This window comes from Mytilus trossulus, chromosome 8, assembly GCF_036588685.1.
Source record: "Mytilus trossulus isolate FHL-02 chromosome 8, PNRI_Mtr1.1.1.hap1, whole genome shotgun sequence".
Lineage (NCBI taxonomy): Eukaryota > Metazoa > Mollusca > Bivalvia > Mytilida > Mytilidae > Mytilus > Mytilus trossulus.
This window is the reverse complement of record NC_086380.1, coordinates 57721040-57738950: the sequence shown is the minus strand read 5'-3', so window position 1 is coordinate 57738950 and position 17911 is coordinate 57721040. Positions and strand designations below refer to the sequence as shown.

At 31.0% G+C, this 17911-nt stretch overlaps 2 protein-coding genes across 5 annotated transcripts in view; one reads left to right on the top strand and one right to left on the bottom strand.

Moving 5' to 3' along the window:
• Window positions 1-17911, bottom strand: part of LOC134681182 (branched-chain alpha-ketoacid dehydrogenase kinase-like) — a 69518-nt gene that overhangs the window by 17321 nt on the left and 34286 nt on the right. Inside the window, exons 7-10 of one of the 2 annotated variants that reach the window (XM_063540673.1) lie at window positions 17447-17467; window positions 16185-16258; window positions 14932-15060; window positions 14314-14403 (exon numbers count right to left, since the gene is read on the bottom strand). In XM_063540673.1, the coding sequence (XP_063396743.1) occupies window positions 14314-14403; window positions 14932-15060; window positions 16185-16258; window positions 17447-17467 (314 nt within the window). The remainder of the gene's footprint in view (window positions 1-14313; window positions 14404-14931; window positions 15061-16184; window positions 16259-17446; window positions 17468-17911) is intronic. The other variant, XM_063540674.1, reaches the window with a different exon arrangement.
• On the top strand, window positions 4460-9611 carry LOC134681186 (uncharacterized). 3 transcript variants are annotated; one of them, XM_063540682.1, is made up of 2 exons: window positions 4460-4717; window positions 8056-9611. In XM_063540682.1, the coding sequence occupies exon 2, from the start codon at window positions 8563-8565 to the stop codon at window positions 9310-9312; it is 750 nt and encodes a 249-aa protein (XP_063396752.1). In that variant the 5' UTR covers window positions 4460-4717; window positions 8056-8562; the 3' UTR covers window positions 9313-9611. The 3 variants fall into 3 exon arrangements, with proteins under 3 accessions (XP_063396752.1, XP_063396753.1, XP_063396754.1); XM_063540683.1 differs by lacking the exon at window positions 4460-4717 and adding an exon at window positions 6353-6558; XM_063540684.1 differs by lacking the exon at window positions 4460-4717 and adding an exon at window positions 7227-7362.

Below are 17911 nucleotides of genomic sequence, written 5' to 3'. Positions count from 1 at the left end.
CCCTAATTCCTACTCAGTTGGGACCATCTAAAGTTATAGTGCGAAAACCAAGAAAATGCTTATTTTGGCCCTTTTTTGCCCCGAATTCCTAAAATGTTAGGACCATCATCCCCAAAATCAATCCCAACCTTCCTTTTGTGGTATTGAACCTTCTGAAAAAAAATCATGAATATCTATTCACTTAAACTAAATTTATTATCCAGAAACCAATGTGTCTTCGGACAACGACGACGCAGACGTTACGACATCATACCATTATACAATAAAAGATTTGTTCCTATGATCTATAATGGATTATTTGCTAGTATATTTTACTTTCATTGTGCGACTTTCTGATATTTTTTAGTCTTAAGTTGGTTCAACCCATTTTCTCTGTTTCCATGCAGTAAAATATGCATCTTTTGTTGCCCTTATTTGCTTATTTTTTATATGTGTAAGACAGTAGATTCTACTTTTGTTGTTATAAGACAATAAATTAGAATATTACATAATTTTGGCACAATTTTGTACTTTTTGTACTTGATCATATTCCATAATGAATTGACAGTGGGAAGTCAATCTTACCGATCCAAAAGCAAATATTATTCAACTATTCATTTGAAATCCATAATTAACCAGCATGCACTTTGTTTTCTGTCAAACTCACAGACTACTATAGTATAAATTTACTTGATTAGGTCTGCAAGTATGTCAGAAAAAAGTTTCGATCCTGTGAATCTTTTAACCTGTGAGATAATGTAAAATTGAGAATGGAAATGGCGAGTATCATATGTCGAAGAGACAACAGCCTGACCAAAGAGCAGATAACAGCTGAAGTCCACTAATGGGTCTTCAACGCAGTGATAAAATCTCACACCCGGAGGTGGGATTCAGCTGGCCCCTAAATAAAAATGTGTACCAGTTCAGTGAAAATGGATGTCATACTATAAACTCCAAAAAATATAAATGAACTAAACTTAAAAAACATACAAGACTAACAAGACTAACTAACCTGTGAGATAATGTATATTAGTAGTAATGGAAAGGTCAAAGGTGTCAAACAGACATTCAAAGACATGTTGGAAAAATAAATGACAATAGACGCCATGTCAGATGTGGTCGTGTGGTCTAGCGGGACGGCTGCAGTGCAGGCGATTTGGTGTCACGATATCACAGAAGCATGGGTTCGAATCCCGGCGAGGGAAGAACTTTCGCAAATTTACAGATCTAACATTGTTGGGTTGATGTTTAGACGAGTTGTATATACATTATGTACACAGCCATGTATCACCATCATTGATGGCGATCCGATGGATACATCTGTTGTAGGGTTGTCACTGACTCAGACGTACTTATGAATATAACTATTTTCTGTGACTGTATCTTACATTAATTTGTAGGATCCTTTACTATAGATAATTTAGCTGATCTGTAACAATTACATCTTCATGCCTTATATATCATGTACTGTAGTACGCCGCTAGATTAAAACTGACGTGGAAAGGTAACATATGGCCACCGAAAGCTCTTTTTTTGAGAGCCCAGGTGGTCGTGTGGTCTAGCGGGACGGCTGCAGTGCAGGCGATTTGGTGTCACGATATCACAGAAGCATGGGTTCGAATCCCGGCGAGGGAAGAACCAAAAATTTGCGAAAGCAAATTTACAGATCTAACATTGTTGGGTTGATGTTTAGACGAGTTGTATATATATATATATACATGCATTTTCGTGATCCATGATCATGAAAATCTATTTTCTGTGAATTGTGATTGACAAAATAATCAACTCATGAATCGTGATGAGACCCCACCATCAGGCCCCTCAAGGTTATTGGAGAACTTTATACCCAAAGGGGAAACCATGTAGACCTTTTCTGTAATGTATATGTATGGCCCACCCTCAATTATTGGTATGAACAAATCTAACCTATTACATGCACTATGAATTTTAAATAGAGCTAAAATTCCCTCAAAATTCTCATTATGGTAAATGAATGATTTAAAACAATAGAACCTTCTCATTCATGGGGAATTGGTTAAAATTCTAAAGGGATAAATCTGGTAAATATTATATATAAACAATCTTAGATACCATGTACTTGCTGACACTATCTAATAAATTTATACTGTATAAATTCAGAAATTATTGCGATGTTTTTATTATTGGGAAAAATGCTACAGAGTTGTAAACGCAATAATTCAAACTCTCATTTTGGAAAATTTTATATGAACTAATCAGAATTTTTCTCAAAATCGTAAAAAATTAAAATCACATTTAAGTCTCAAATGACAAAATGGCAATAATAAATGCATGCAATAGTTTCTAAATTTATATTACTTAAAGCTAGACCAAGTGACCTGTCCTAAGTCAGGAACCTGATGTTCAGTGGTCGTCGTTTGTTGATGTTGTTCATAAGTGTTTCATGTTTCCTTGTTTTTTATATAATAGCTGTATATAGAACATTGGATTTCCTGTTTGAATGGTTTTACACTATAGTTACTTTTTGGAGCCCTAATTATAGTTTACTGTTCGGTGTGAGCCTAAGCTCTGTGTTGAAGACCGTACTTGGCCTGTAAAGGTTTACTTTTACAAATTGTGACTTGAATGGAGAGTATATCTCATTAGCACTCATACCACAAAGTGAATTATGTATAAACAAAATAATTAGATTTCAAGTTTAAACAAAGAATTATTTGAATCTGAAATTTTTTGAATTCTAGAAAATTGATAAGAAATGTATTATGAAAACTAACTAAATTTAGGAGGGTTAACAATGCATATATGTCTAAGGTTCAGGGTACATTCACTTATACATCATTGTGAACTCCCCCTCCACTCTAGTACAAAATATTATTAATAAATGGGTGCAAGATTAATTTAACTTTCTTAATGTCCAGTGGCAAATATTTCATGAATACTCAGGACAAAAATCATGTGATACCATTGTAGTGATATGTGAGGTAAGTATTGTAAGACCACTTAGCCAATAAGGACTTGTGTTAGTATATTATCAACCTTGGATAATCCAGTCATTATATTACGTTAAAGAGATTAAAAGTTTCCTCGAAATGAGAGAATGGGAGACGGTAAGGGCTTGAATTACTCGAGTTAGAACAATATGACTATTTCAATATCAGTTTGTATCATTACAGGACAGCACTATATATATAATCCCAAAAGGTCTACTAATGGGTTTATGTATAGTGAGGGTTGATACAATGTGTGATATTTAAAAAGCTTTAGCATATACTGTAGATTCTTTTATTTTTCGTTGGTAAAAATTTTCATCTATTGAGGAAAAATTTCATGTTTGTTGATATCTTATTTCATGGTTTTGCCAAAGTCTGCTTTTCCTATATAAAGTTTGTAATTCGTTGGCAATTGGAATTTGTGGTTCCCAGGTAACCAAGAAATCCACAAAATTGGTAGTCAAGGAAGAATAATGAATCCACAGTACCACAAATAATTATATACCTCAAGTAGATGTGACATGACATAATAGAGGTTAGGATTTTGAAAAAGTCTTTCCAAACATGACTGATATTGATATCAACAGGGGAGCCTGATACAGAACAATTGCCATTAATTCTATTACACAAACAATTTGCTTTTATGTATTTATAAGTGTATATTAAATACTATCATCAAAGTCTATAAACCATTTTGATCACCAAAATACACAGAACAAACAGTTTCTTGTTCCAATTTGAGTCAATTTAATCCAATGTATTTTAATGCTTAATAAATAGTCAAGGTCAGGTTTAAGTTTAATGTTATATTAATTATTGCATAAATATAATACATGTTGTAAGTTTTTGTTACATATTAAAGAGGTTACACAAAAATCACACAAGATTAAGAATGTACCTTAACTTATTTTAAAAGGATATTTTCCTACCCTCAGATATACAGGAAAATATTTAATAATAGGTGGTAAAATTATTTTTTCTTAAATTTAAATATCCTTTAAAGAAAATTATAGAACGAGTTTGATCTAATATAGTAGTTGAGTTTGAACTGACATAGAAGTCAGTATAAAATTTATCTCACTGGCTATTATTTGCAATAATTAAAACATCATATATACTGAAATTTTCTTTGCATTTGCATATAGTTTTTCCGTTTTACACCAAAAAAATCAGTCATACACAATGATAAAAAAACTCAACCCCACTTTGCTAGCAAAATAAACTTAATGATTATGAAGAACTTCCAAGAAATCTGAATTGATAATTTCACAAAATCGTAAAACATACAAATAATTTAAGTCTGACATATATCCTTTTTCAAAAGAATACCAACATGCAGACAGAACAAGCTATAAATCATTCATAATTAAACCATTTCTGAAGACAGTAAATATATGACGTAATAGTCTCTTCGAGAAAAAAAAAATGCTAATATACCCCATAACAGAACCATTTCTTTAACACGGGTAGTTAGTTATTTATGCACTAAATAGTCAAACAGTTCTAAAATCTACCATAACATTTAAATGGTGACAAGATTTACTTTAGGGGTATTTATTTGTATATGGGTAATCATACGGAAAGCTGGTAGAAAAAGTAAAGTATTAGTTCTAATCCACTATTGGTGTAAAATTAGAAAGGATTTCAAAAGGATCAATAATTTTTGATAAACACTTTGGAATGTTGATGATCGTTCGAGAAATTATCAATTAAAAATGCTGACCATAAATTCTCTTATTTCGGATATATTTGGATTAACATGACACTTTGTAAGTATTCAATATTTGGAGTTTCTCACATGGTAATTTTTTTTTAAAATTTGATAAAAATATGAGAATGTTTGTCACATGAAATTTAGTACACATGTTGATCATGAAATGGTCACCATACAGCCTTCGCCAATGATCAAAACCATATTTACATAGACAGAAATTAGGGGGGGAAAAATACCATTGTTTATACTTATGAGAAGATAAAATCATACGATAAAATTGACAATTTTTTAATTTGTTTCATGTTTTATTTATTGTGTCAAACAGGCAAAAATTATACACGTTAAATTAAGTATACAGATTTAGTCCACAGATCTTTACAAATGATTTTATGTTCTTCAGACATATTACATATTTTTTTTGGATATTAACAACCCTACGCAGATTTCTTCTTTGTGTGGAAAACACTGAATGTTTAGAAATTATCTTTTTCCGTTATGGTACTGTGGATTCATTTATTTTCGTGGGTACCAATTTTCGTGGATTATGGAAAACTTGCAAGTTAGTGGATATTTAATTTCGTGGTTTTGCCGAAGTCTACATACAAGCCTATAAAAAATTTGTTATTCGTTGAACATTTAATTTCGTGGTTCGCCAGTACCCACGAAAGCCACGAAAATTGGTATCCCACGAATAATAATGAATCCACAGTATTAGAAATAGGAACTATAGGAACCTGATGTTCAGTGGTTGCCGTTTATTGATGTGGTTCATAAGTGTTTTTCAGGTTTTTTTTTCTCTATTCTATATAGATTAGACCTTTGGTTTTCCTGTTTGAATTGTTTTACACTAGTCATTTTAGGGGACCTTTAAAGCTTGCTGTTCTGTGTGACCTAAGGCTCTGGTTTGAAGACATCTATAATGGTTTTTTTTTTTATAAATTGTGACTTGGATGGAAAGTTGTCTCATTGGCACTCATACCACATCTTCTTATATCAAATGACTGTCGATGGCATTCAAAAATCAATTCTTCAAGGGGATCAAATTGAAACTGGATCTTTTTTTCTGAACGGGATTTTCTTTATATATTATTAATTGTCCTATACTTATTATGCATTGAATCAAAGGCATGAATACCTAACAGAGAAAAAGAGTATTACCAGACAGATTATTATGGTAATTTTGGTTCTAATATGTTCTATATGTGATTTTAAAGTGATTGCCCCTTATTTTGTTTTTTTTTAGATAATTTGCAATAGCTAGGGCCCTTCAGGTGAAAATAAGGATATAATATATTTTCTTTATATTCCACAAAATAAGCTGACATGAGGTTCAGGTTTAGAAGATTAAATTATTATGTTTACCTCCAAAATTATCAAACATTTAAAATTGCATAATTATATAGTTCATATAAACTTTTAACCTTTAACTACCTGTATTTTACCTGTATACAGTGACTATACACGATTTAAGTTAAATCTTCCTTTCCTCAAGTTATAAAATCAAACAAAAAAGACAATCATTTATAGATAATTACTGACGTCAATGTTAATTTGAATGGCACTAATTAAAATGTGTCCTTTTAAAGGAGGCTCAAGACAAGAGGTTTACACCAAATTTAAGTTATTTGACTGAGTCCAAATGTTAATCCCTCTTTAACATGTATCTCGTAACATTATAAAAATCAACTCAGGGTGGTCATTATCTCCTGGCATCATCAGAGGTCATTGTTAAATGTTTACCTGACCAAAATCTTTCTTATTTATGATTATAAACAGAAAGAACTGGAGAAAATACTTCTGACAAAAACAGTCATTTAATCATTAACTACCGGTATAAGGACCAATTATTTATTTACTTCTTTGTTCCCAAAGGATTCACCAGAAAATTTGAAGAAGGTAGGCACCAGCTCACACTTACAGATAAAAAAACAAGAATAAAACCAACAAAAGAGAACTTTAACAGATTGTCATATAACATTGAATAATCATCTCTAAAATTACCTCCATGGACAATATATAATTATGAGTTACAAACTAGCTGTGGATTCACTTATTTTCATGTCAACCAATTTTATTAGATTTAAGGAAAATTGTCCTTATTATGGACATTTGATTTCCTGGTTAATAAAAGTATGCATATCATTTTTTTACATAAACAAGGCCGTTAATTTTCTCGTTTGAATTGTTTTACGTTGTCAAATCGGGGCCATTTATAACTGATTATGCGGTATGGGCTTTGCTCATTGTTGAAGGCCATGCAAACCTATTTAATTTGTGTCATTTTGGTCTTTTGTGGATAATTGTCTCATTGGCAATCATACCACATCTTCTTTTTTATATACACTGGTCTATAGAATTGTTTAACATTTAAATATGTGGTACATCTGTACCCATGAAATCCATGAATAACAATGAATACACAGTGCAGATTGAAGCAGTTTATTGTAGAGCCTCTATTTAAAACCTAAATGACTCAAACTTTAACAAGTCAAAGGATATCATTGATCAAATACCAGTCAAAAAACTGTACAAAGAATATGTTAGCACATACTTATTTATCATGATAAAACTTTTCTAAAGACTTCAAACATGTATCTGTAGACTTTAGGACAAGTTCCAAAATAATCTTGAGCGATAAGATTTAACATGGTATAAACTACGCAATATGACAAAGTACTTGTTCAAGTTATTAAATTTAAGGTAGGAAATTATGGTTTTTTATAGTTATTTAAATACTTTTTTAAAATATAAGTACTTTTGAAAAATTTATTACCATCTTTTAAGTAATCTCAAGTTGACAATTAATAATAGGTTAACAAGAAATCAAGTGTTCAACCATCTAGAATTGCCACTGATACCAAAATACAAATCTGATGAAAGAAATATGACAAAATCAACAATATAGTTTAGTTTTAAAAAAATTATGTTTTTTTATCGAAACTATTTCTAATCATGTTCATTGTGATACTTTTTATTGAATTGATTTTAAAACATTGCAAAATATTTGTTCAAAGAAACTATTCAAATAAAAATTTACTAAACACATTTTACCCTTCATAAAATCCTTCTAACTTGACAAATAAGAACATAAAAAGTTAAACAATCTAATACAATTCAAAAGTTTACCATTCAAACTATAAAATACGACACATTTCACTCTCTAAAAAGATTTATAAGACCTTGTCGATAAATGACAAAGAGTTAGGGGAAAGTGAACTGAACAATATAAGATATGTTACGGGAAACATTAAACTATCTCGATTACCTAAGCTATAACCCTATTGATTAGATCTCCGTATTAATTTGTTTATCGAGTGTCACTATCCATTGTAACTATCCACAAGTAAACAGCCCGGTCATCAATTATGCATGTGCTAATTATTTTAATTTCAGGTTGTTATTGAATGGCTGATATGGGACAAATTTAATCTATTAGACAGGTGCTTTCACAGTGAACAATATAAAGTGGAAAAAGCTTATTGGATTAATTGAAGGAATTCAGTTTGATCATCAAATGACATGTTATTGAAGTCGACAAAAGACAAAAAAATATCACAATATTTTCCAAAGGATGTGTTAACGTGAAAGGAATAAAAAAAAAATTAGTGGATATTTTTAACGCTCAATTAGCACTGTCTACCATCTTAATGGTTTTAAATAAAACAATATTTGGAAATATTTAATTCATAAGTGCAACAAGATTTTTATGCTTATAAATCAATTCAAAAGTTGTTACTATCATTAAAAGAATGATTTAGCACATTTTTTTTGTGCTATAATTAAGTGCTAAGATTTTCCAAATTTACAAACAGACTGAAAAAGGTGTTGAAGTGTACTTATATAAACTGAAGGATTTTTTAACATGTAATATATCAATTATTTAGATTTTGTTCTCAAATTATGCATCTTACAATGTGTACCTTGGCTGATCCCAAGGTCAGTTCTTTGGACGACAACGAAAATATCAAAATGAAAGGTGATAACGATGCCTTAAATACACCACGCAATTTACAACTGGACACGATTAATGAGGATAATAATCATATTAATGATTCCATCGATTCTGATGATCTGGATCTTGTGAATGCTGATGGTCGACATTCGTCTACAACTTACGTAATACAGATGGACAACCGATGTGAGGATCTTGTGGACTTGGACGTTGACGAACGCGAGAGGTTAGCACGCGAGCACTGCGATGTCGGGGATGAGGATGATTTAAGTGATGGTGATGAGGAATTAGATTGTTACACGTCGCACATTCCTCTTGATCCTGAAAATGAAATGCTCGGAGAAAGTCCGTACAGTAACGAACACTTTGGAGCCCCCGTTCCGACACCCATTCAACTGGGAATAAAAGACATTTTACGAGAAGACCAAGAACAGTTGCATGACATTGCTCAAAAAAAATATCCTGTTCTTCCGTCAATTGGAAAGGCATTGGAAGAAAGTAAACCGGAAGAAGATGAGGAGGAAGATGAAGAGGACCCAACATTAAATCAACTTGATTATACGAGAGAAAAAATGGAAACAGAGGCAGACTTCTTTGCAGACTATCGAGTCAATACAAGTGTTGTCAAACCAACACCAAGAAATGTGCCACTACCACCGATTGGTCAAACATTTACTCCGAGAACACCATCTCAATAATGACTGCCAATACCACTGATCGGTCAAACATTTACTCCATGAACATCATCTCAATAACTATTGGAATATGTGAAGGATCTCACTTTTCTATGTATAAAAATAAGGATATTGGAATAAGTATTATCATTATGTTATAGTTAAATAAAGACGAAAAAAAGCCAAAAAATGAACTGTATATTTTTTTGATGGATACATCATTTCAATATATTGTGATACATATTTTAAGCTTAGTTCTACTAAGACAAGAACTTCATTATTCATTGTATAATTTACATTAAAAAGTTATATATATATGGCTATTGATGGCTATTGATTTAATCTATTTACATTAGACATGGTTTAATATAAATAGCCTCATTAAAATTAATATTCACATCAAATACAAATTTTACTTTATGGCAAAAAATACAAATAAAATAGAGAATGGAAATGGGGAATGTGTCAAAGAGTCAGGTTGAAGATTAAAATCAAAAGTCAAGTTTAGTTTTAAGACGAGTTCACTTTTGAGGCAAAATTTGGAAAGATGTAGTTCAATAAAATTGAGAAAGCCTTTCAGAATTACTTAGACAATGATCAATAATGGGTTAATTTGAACATTAATCTGGCAAAGTGTTACAAAAATAGGTCACTTTGACCTATTTATAAAGATGTCAACATGAAATGGCTCAAATTAGCTTCAAGGTCTTTCCTTTATCATGTTTATGAGTATTGTACATCTAAATATAATCCAGTGTGAGAAAGGAAAACCAGTTTGTGCAAGTTGTAATAGTTTGACAGTCAATCTACAATATCTATCTTATTTGATCAATTTATTAATGTATTAAGGATGTTCGCTGCTTAGTTTCAAAATAAATAACTTTTCATGAAACTAGTATATATTGATAGGGGATTAATTGAGGAATCAAAAAAGCAAAAAAAATATAAGGGTCAATATGCTTGTTGTCGAAATATTGGCCATTGGAATTTTGGCGGGAAAATGTTCTCTCTTGATTTTTAATAGCTTTATCATTGACCAGTCAAAGTCCTCAAATACTATGAAAAAATAAATAAGATTTTATGAGACTATAACAAATGGCTTATAATTATACATGTAAAACATTTATAAAAAGAAAAATGGGGGTTCATGGGCAAATTTTTTTAAGGCATTCAAATGGATAAAACCAGAGGATTCCGAAAATCTGACAAATTTCCAAAACATGACAAGCAGACATCCTTAAGTAGCTTATCATATCCATCTATTCTAAATGTTTTTATAATCCTCTTTGCACTTTTGGTAAACAATACAAATTCCACAGGATTTAAATGTTGAACATGGATTTATTCTATCTGACAATGTTCATGACAATATAGTGGTAAGGGAAAAACATCAAAGAAGATATACTTACAAGACTGACATGCAAAGAAAACTTAATTGAACATGATCAACTGAAATATTCTTTGCCCTATTTTGTTTTTAATAATATAATGTGAATGGGGACTGTATCCAAGGGACACAAATGGTGCCCCACTTGCATATCATATAAAGTATTAAGGGGATTTAACTGAAGAAGGGTTTAAGTGACCCAACCCAAACGTGTACTTGATCTGAGTTTTGTGGTTATACATATTGTATAAAAGCTTCTTTACCTTTTGGTTGAAGCAAACATATGTTTGAGAATGGAAACGAAAAATTCAGCAATTTCCCCATTTGTAAAGAGGTATAACACTTAGAACAGTAAAAGCACCACCACCAATATTTGTTCTTGATCTGTATTTTGAGGTAATAAGCATGGTGTTTTAATCTGTGTAATATTTGTTTGGGGCAAACTAAAGTTAAAGAACGGACACCAACTTTGTGAAGAACGTAGAAGTACAGTCTGACGAGGGTAAACCTTTATGACCCCTACGTGACAGTGGGGGGCATAATAAAAATTGATTGATTGTTGGGTTCAATGCCAGTTTCAGCACTACTGATTTAAATGTAGAGGTTAAAACTCAATTGGTAGAAGAAGCCACAGTGCCCAGGGAGACACATGAGCAGATTCATAAAATAAGAAATGTGATATGATTTCCAATGAGAAAAAATATACAACATGAAAAAATGTGTAACAATTAAAACAAGAAAGTTAATGATGAATTACTATGAATCACATTCATGGCTACCAATTATTATGGACTGAGAACAAAATTTACATTTTGGATATTTGATTGCATGGTTTTGCCAAAGTAATTTTTATTGTCCTTGACACTATTATCTATTTGTTGTTACGTTTAGAAGAAAATAGATATAAGAAGATGTGGTATGAATGCCAATGAGACAACTCCATTCAAGTCACACAATTTGTAAAAGTAAACCATAATAGGTATAAATATGGTCTTCTGGCTCATCCCTGACAACAAGCTATAAAGGTCCCCAAAATTTCTAGTGTAAAACCATTCAAAGGGGTAAACCAAGGGTCTTATATATAGTTTATTCAAAAAAATATCTTTAAAATATTTGCTGCTAAACTTTATATACTCAGTATACATACTGTCTGAAATGCAAGAAAGTTTGACTGACAATTATTTAAGAAAGTTTGACTGACATGTATTTAAGATGAGAGCTTAGTCTATTGTCTGTCAATATTTTTTGCTAGTAACATGACATATAAGAAGGTGGAATGATAAACATTCTTGTCAAATCAACCCTTTCTGCATGTTAGTTATAATCTGTTTTCACAGCATTTGTAAATATCATTGAATCCATAGGATTATACTGGCTTTGTAACAATCAATATTCTATTCTACATAAATCAAATATTGTGTGATGTACAGTATAGGATTAAAGTCATTCTTTTCTAATTTTCCTTTGCATATTTTATATATTTTTGAATTTTATCAGAACTAGAGGCTCCAGGGAGCCTATAATGCTCACCTGTTACTTTTTGACAATACAGACTTTTAATGGTAAAATCATCAGACAGGACCAAAATTAGAAGTTGATCTATGACTGAGGGGAGACAGGACATTTATCGGGACCTGGGGATCGGGTGTTTTTAAGCTCAGGAATTCGGGATTGACCTTTTTGGGATCAGGGAATTCTTTTTTTTTTTAATTTCAGGACCCTGGGATTTCGTGTTTTTAAGCCTGGGATTTTGGGATTACGTGATTTTGTGTTTTTAAGCCCATGATGTCGGGATCAGGACCCCTCATATCCTCCCTCAAAACTCGTCATGATAAAACTATATACCAAATATCATATCAATATCTTCAAGAACGAAGAAAATGTGGGAAAATGATTGCCGGATGACGGATGGAGTGCAAACCTAAAGCTCCTTCTACTTAGTCGGTTGGTCGAGAATAAAAAAGGGTTTGGCAGCTGAATCTGAATTAAACATGTTTTGAACACCTCATTTTATTTAATTTGTTAAAACAGAGATTTGCTTGTTAGTATTCATCAAATAAAACTGTTGAAAAATTATTTTATCCCCAAATTCATGAAATTGAAATATCCGATCTTTTGAATCCCTACAGCAGGATCAAATCAGAGAAGAAGAGGTTGAAAATTGGCCAATCAGAATTAAGAATTGTCTATGATGTCCATAATTTTCATCCAATAAGAAAGAACTAAATGAAGAATATTTTAACGATAAAAATATCGCATACATTTCTAAATTTACATTACTTGAAATAAATTCTTCAAATATAATGAAGAAATATTTCAATTTGTATTATAATAAATAAATCATAAATCCTTCAATAAAAATTCAGGAAACAATCTAGAAAACAAAGATAAAAGTTCAATAACAGTTACTAAGCATGCCTGGCTTTTATAAAGAAAGGCTTCTACTGAGTTCTGTTCTGAATAGAAAAACTTAATGCTTTTAAATTTCTTATCAGCACCGTCCAGGTATTCAATCTTATACCAAGATATTATAACACGAACATCAGAAAACGACAGAGCCTCATTGACAAACTTTTAATAAGTTGATCATCTACAGAAATCACTAGCATGTACAGATTGAGCCACTCTGGTGGCACGGTACTTTCCAGTCACAATTCTAATTGAAGTAGGCCACTCTGGTGGCACAGTGCTTTCCAGTCACAATTCTAAATGAAGTAGGATTGTCAGTTTTTTTTGTTGAAAATCTCTTTGAATACTCTGATTTCTTGCAAAAATTAAAGTATATGCCATGATAAAGGCAAGTGTGTTAAAAAAGTTATTCAATCAATGGAACAATGTAAACAAGGACCAGGTATGTTATATAGATATTAGAAGATGTGGTATGGCAGTGTTCTCACCAGATATTTTATATAGCATCCTGGGAAATAGAAATACCATCTTTTTTTTCAAAACATTATGGCATCACATCAATAACATACTGTAAACCAACTTTTTTTCACGGATACTTTATTTCGTGTTTTACCCATTCTTGACCACTTTGCGGCTATCTAATTTCACGATTTTCTGATTTACGTGATGAATTTTAATGAGGAAAGCTCCAAAGATTACATTTTGGCAACGATTAATATTCGCGATGTTTTCTTACACGCAAAACTCACGAAAATAAGTAAGTAATCTACAAGAAAACCACTTCAGATAGCATCACATTTAAGAATAAAGCATCACATTACCATAATGCTATAAGGCCCTGGGGAGAAACTGTATGAGTGCTAATGAGACAACTCCCTTTCCAACTCACAATTTGTAAAAGTAAACCATTATAGGTCAAAGAACAGTATTCAACACAGAGCCTTGGATCACATTGAACAGCAAGCTATAAAAGGCCCTAAAAATGACTAGTGTAAAACATATCGAACAGGGAAACCAACAGTCTATTCTATTTAAAAAAACAAAAATTGAGAAACACTTATAAACCACATCAACCAACAACAACCACTCAATCAATATAAGGTTCCTGACCTAGGACAGGTGCAAACAATTGCAGCAGTTTTCAACGTTTTAATATGTACCAACCATAATATACCCATTTTTAAACCATGAAGATCCATGAACATCATAAAATGAGAAAAAAGTTTTACCTGATAATAAAGTCTCTGTCATTATTAGCTATAGTTATATTGATGTCTGGTAAGTTATTTCTGTTGTCCATGTGGCTCTCAGCTACAGCTCTGTAAACAGACAAAATATCAATGTTTAATTCTTTTTTCGCTCTTTTCCTTGAGATTTAAGTGAACTTTTTAAATTAAAAACAAAAAAAATCCAAAAAAAATTATTATAGCTAGCATTGTGCTATTATAGATATTGGCAAAAAACGATATCAAATAGACTAAGCAATGATTTATTATCTTGACTTTAAAAATTCCACCTTGAGTCAAAGAAAGATAACTCTAATTCAAACATAACACAACAATTATTTTGAATAATAACAAATCTTTCATTTGTCTACTTTGCAGTATAAAAACATAAACAGCAGTATTTTTTTTCTTCATCTGCTATGGAATTATGTAGTATCTAAACTATCCAATTTTTGCAGTTTATCTACTATGTACTATCCACACTTATGGAGCAATATATATCATTATTTCCTATGAAATGTATTTTTATTTGAATCAACATAATAGAGTGTTTTTTTTCTCTATAAACACAAAGTACATAGACAAGAACAGCATTTAACTTATTTGTGATAAAATATTTACCTAAATGCATTCTTGAGAAGTTCCCCCAATATATATTCAAATGGTGGAGCAATGTATGGAAAAGTAGCATGTACATGTCCTGTCACTCGGAACTCAGGGGCGTGTCCATACTTATTTTGACAAACATCTCTGAAAACAAAAAAGCACTCAGTCAAAATCACGTAACAACAGGGTATAAAAATAGAATGAAAGCATAACAACATTCAAAATCATGCAGAATCATAAGAGAAATAGAAAAATGCTCAAGAATGGCATTTTCAAATTATTTCATTCCAAAAATTGTCCAACCATCATGTAAAGGCAATACAGTCACACTATGGATGCCATGACTATTTTTTAATTTTTTAATTGTGACAATGCTAAAAAGTTTTCTAGTATCAGATAGCCTATTTTCATTTGAATATTCTACAGTCTTCCACAACCAATACAGAGTCAACAATACATGATGCTTCATCCTTATAGACTGAACTAAACAAAAGTCTGTACTGTAGTTGTAAAAACATAATCCTCAAAATTTCATGACTTTTTTTTCATTTTCTTGTGGCAAGCAATGGTTGTAATGGTCTGAATACTCTGTCAGCCAAGCCCATATTCTAAACCTTAGTTTGACATACATGAAACAGCATTTGAAAGTGGTGTTTAGATTCTAATTGTTTTATATGACAACGGTTGTCCATTCTTTGTATGCCTTAAAGTTAACCCTTTACAAAGGATTTGTTTATAGTAATCGTTCCTTTGCTTTCAGACACCAGTGCCAATCTTGAAGGGAAAGTATCAATATAAGTCCATGATTTTTTTCATTTACTGACTTATATCATCTTAGCCTTTTACCTCTATAAGAGAATTAGATAAAAAAAAATCCTATTGCATACTGTGGATTCATTATTAAATCGTCGGATACCAATTTTTGTGTATTTCGTGGGTACAGAGAAACCACAGATTTAAGTTTTCAACAAATTACAAATGTTCCATAAAAAATATATATTTTGGCTATATATTAAAAGCAAAACTACACAATAAAATATCCACGAAAAATGGAAGTACAAAATGTATTTCACAATCTAAGAAAATTGGTACCAACGAAAATAAATAAACTCACAGTAATTAAAACCTAATCAATGTTGTTGTCAATTTTTCTATATCATTTATAAACAATATTACGGCCTTCTTCATTGGAATAAACAATATATATATATATATAGGTATGTATGTATCTAGATAAGTCCAACATACCAGGATGTTCGTTACATTACCTTACAAACTCGGCTTTCTGTGTGACTAGCGAGCGAGGTGAGAATGATGCAGTGACTATCCCCACATGGTTTGGCTGTAGAGAATATCGGAACATGTGCAAATATACAATGGGACAATGAAGAAATAAATGTATCGCATCTTCAATGCACAAATGCCTAATTTAAATATAAATATGAAAAACCAAATATATTTTATCAGCTGTTGTAATACTGAAAATTTAAGATTACAGCCTACTGTTTTATTAATATTTTTAGAACATCTTTTGCCAATTAAAGAGATTTTGCCTCTGTTCAGATTGTTTGGTTGTTTGTTGGTTTTTTTTTTTATCATTTATGACTTTGTGCATTGTGGTTCTACATTTATTTCATCTCATATAAACAGAAATTATCATTGAAAATAAATAGAATGATTTATCATGATGTTAACCTATCATAATATAATATCTTTGTACATAAGTATTCAAACAATTATGAAAAAGGTAAGTTTGATATTCAGAAACAAAAATGTTCCTCTCAAAATTCTACAGGCAATAAATGTATCACACACAGTGAAACCTGACTAAACAAAATCCTGTATAAACCGAACATGTTTGTAAGCACCGTCATATCAAATTATGTGTGTTATGAACCTGATAAATCCGACCATCGATTGAAAACCAAACAAAATCTTAAGTCCCAACAAGGTTTGGTTTAAACAGGTTTCACTGTATTAAGAAATCATCTTGACATGATATAGAGTTGTCTTTTCTAACTTTACAGTAGAACCCTAGTCATTTAGATAAAGAATTTGACTGCATCAATGTCATTATAACCTCAAAGTCAACAAACAGAAAGAATTTCTTAAAACAAAAAATTGCTCTTCAATGACAAAATACTGTAAACCAACTAATTCTTAAGGATGATTTAATAAATTTAAAGGCAACTTTATTCATAGAACAGGTCTAAATTGGATATGCTCTGATAAATATAAATCACTAAAGTTCAAAATAAATAGTGAAAATAAATAGTTATAAAGTCAGCTAGAAAGTGCAAAAAAGCGTTAAAAATACCAGCAATATAAATTGGTTTATAGTAATCTGTTCTATCTATGTTAATTCAAATATAACATAATGAACTTTTTAAAAAAAATTGGAAGAACTTTCCACGGCCTGATGTATGTTTCATGAAGCATTCGTAACACATTAAACAACTCAATTTGAACAAATATAAATTCAATGAACAAGAACCTGAACTCAACATCAACAACAATTATACTCATCTACCCTGGCATTATAGTTTTCATTCTTTCAAATATATAATATATTATTTTTTTAAAACTTTTAAATATTATCTCCCCTTGAACAACCATTATTCAAATTTCCTAGTCGAATCTATTCTTCTAATTATCTGTGATTTTCAATTTTCAATTTCAGAATATTTAATGCATTCTGGGTAATTATTTTATTAGGGAACATCAAAGCACTGTGATTGGTTTACAATATCCTTAACAATGAAATTCAACCTTTGTTTTAGTGTATGAAAAATAGCATTTCAAATGTTTTATACAGTGTGTTACTTCATATTTATTACTTCAAATTTCAAACCTATTCATGTCTCAGAGAAAAAATCATAAAAAGCAACAAACGTTTTCAAATAGTATTTTCATTTACTAATGGACAGGTTGAAAGGAGCCACCGATTAAAATTGAAGTTTTACAAATGTAATAATTATAAAAAAAAATATTTATT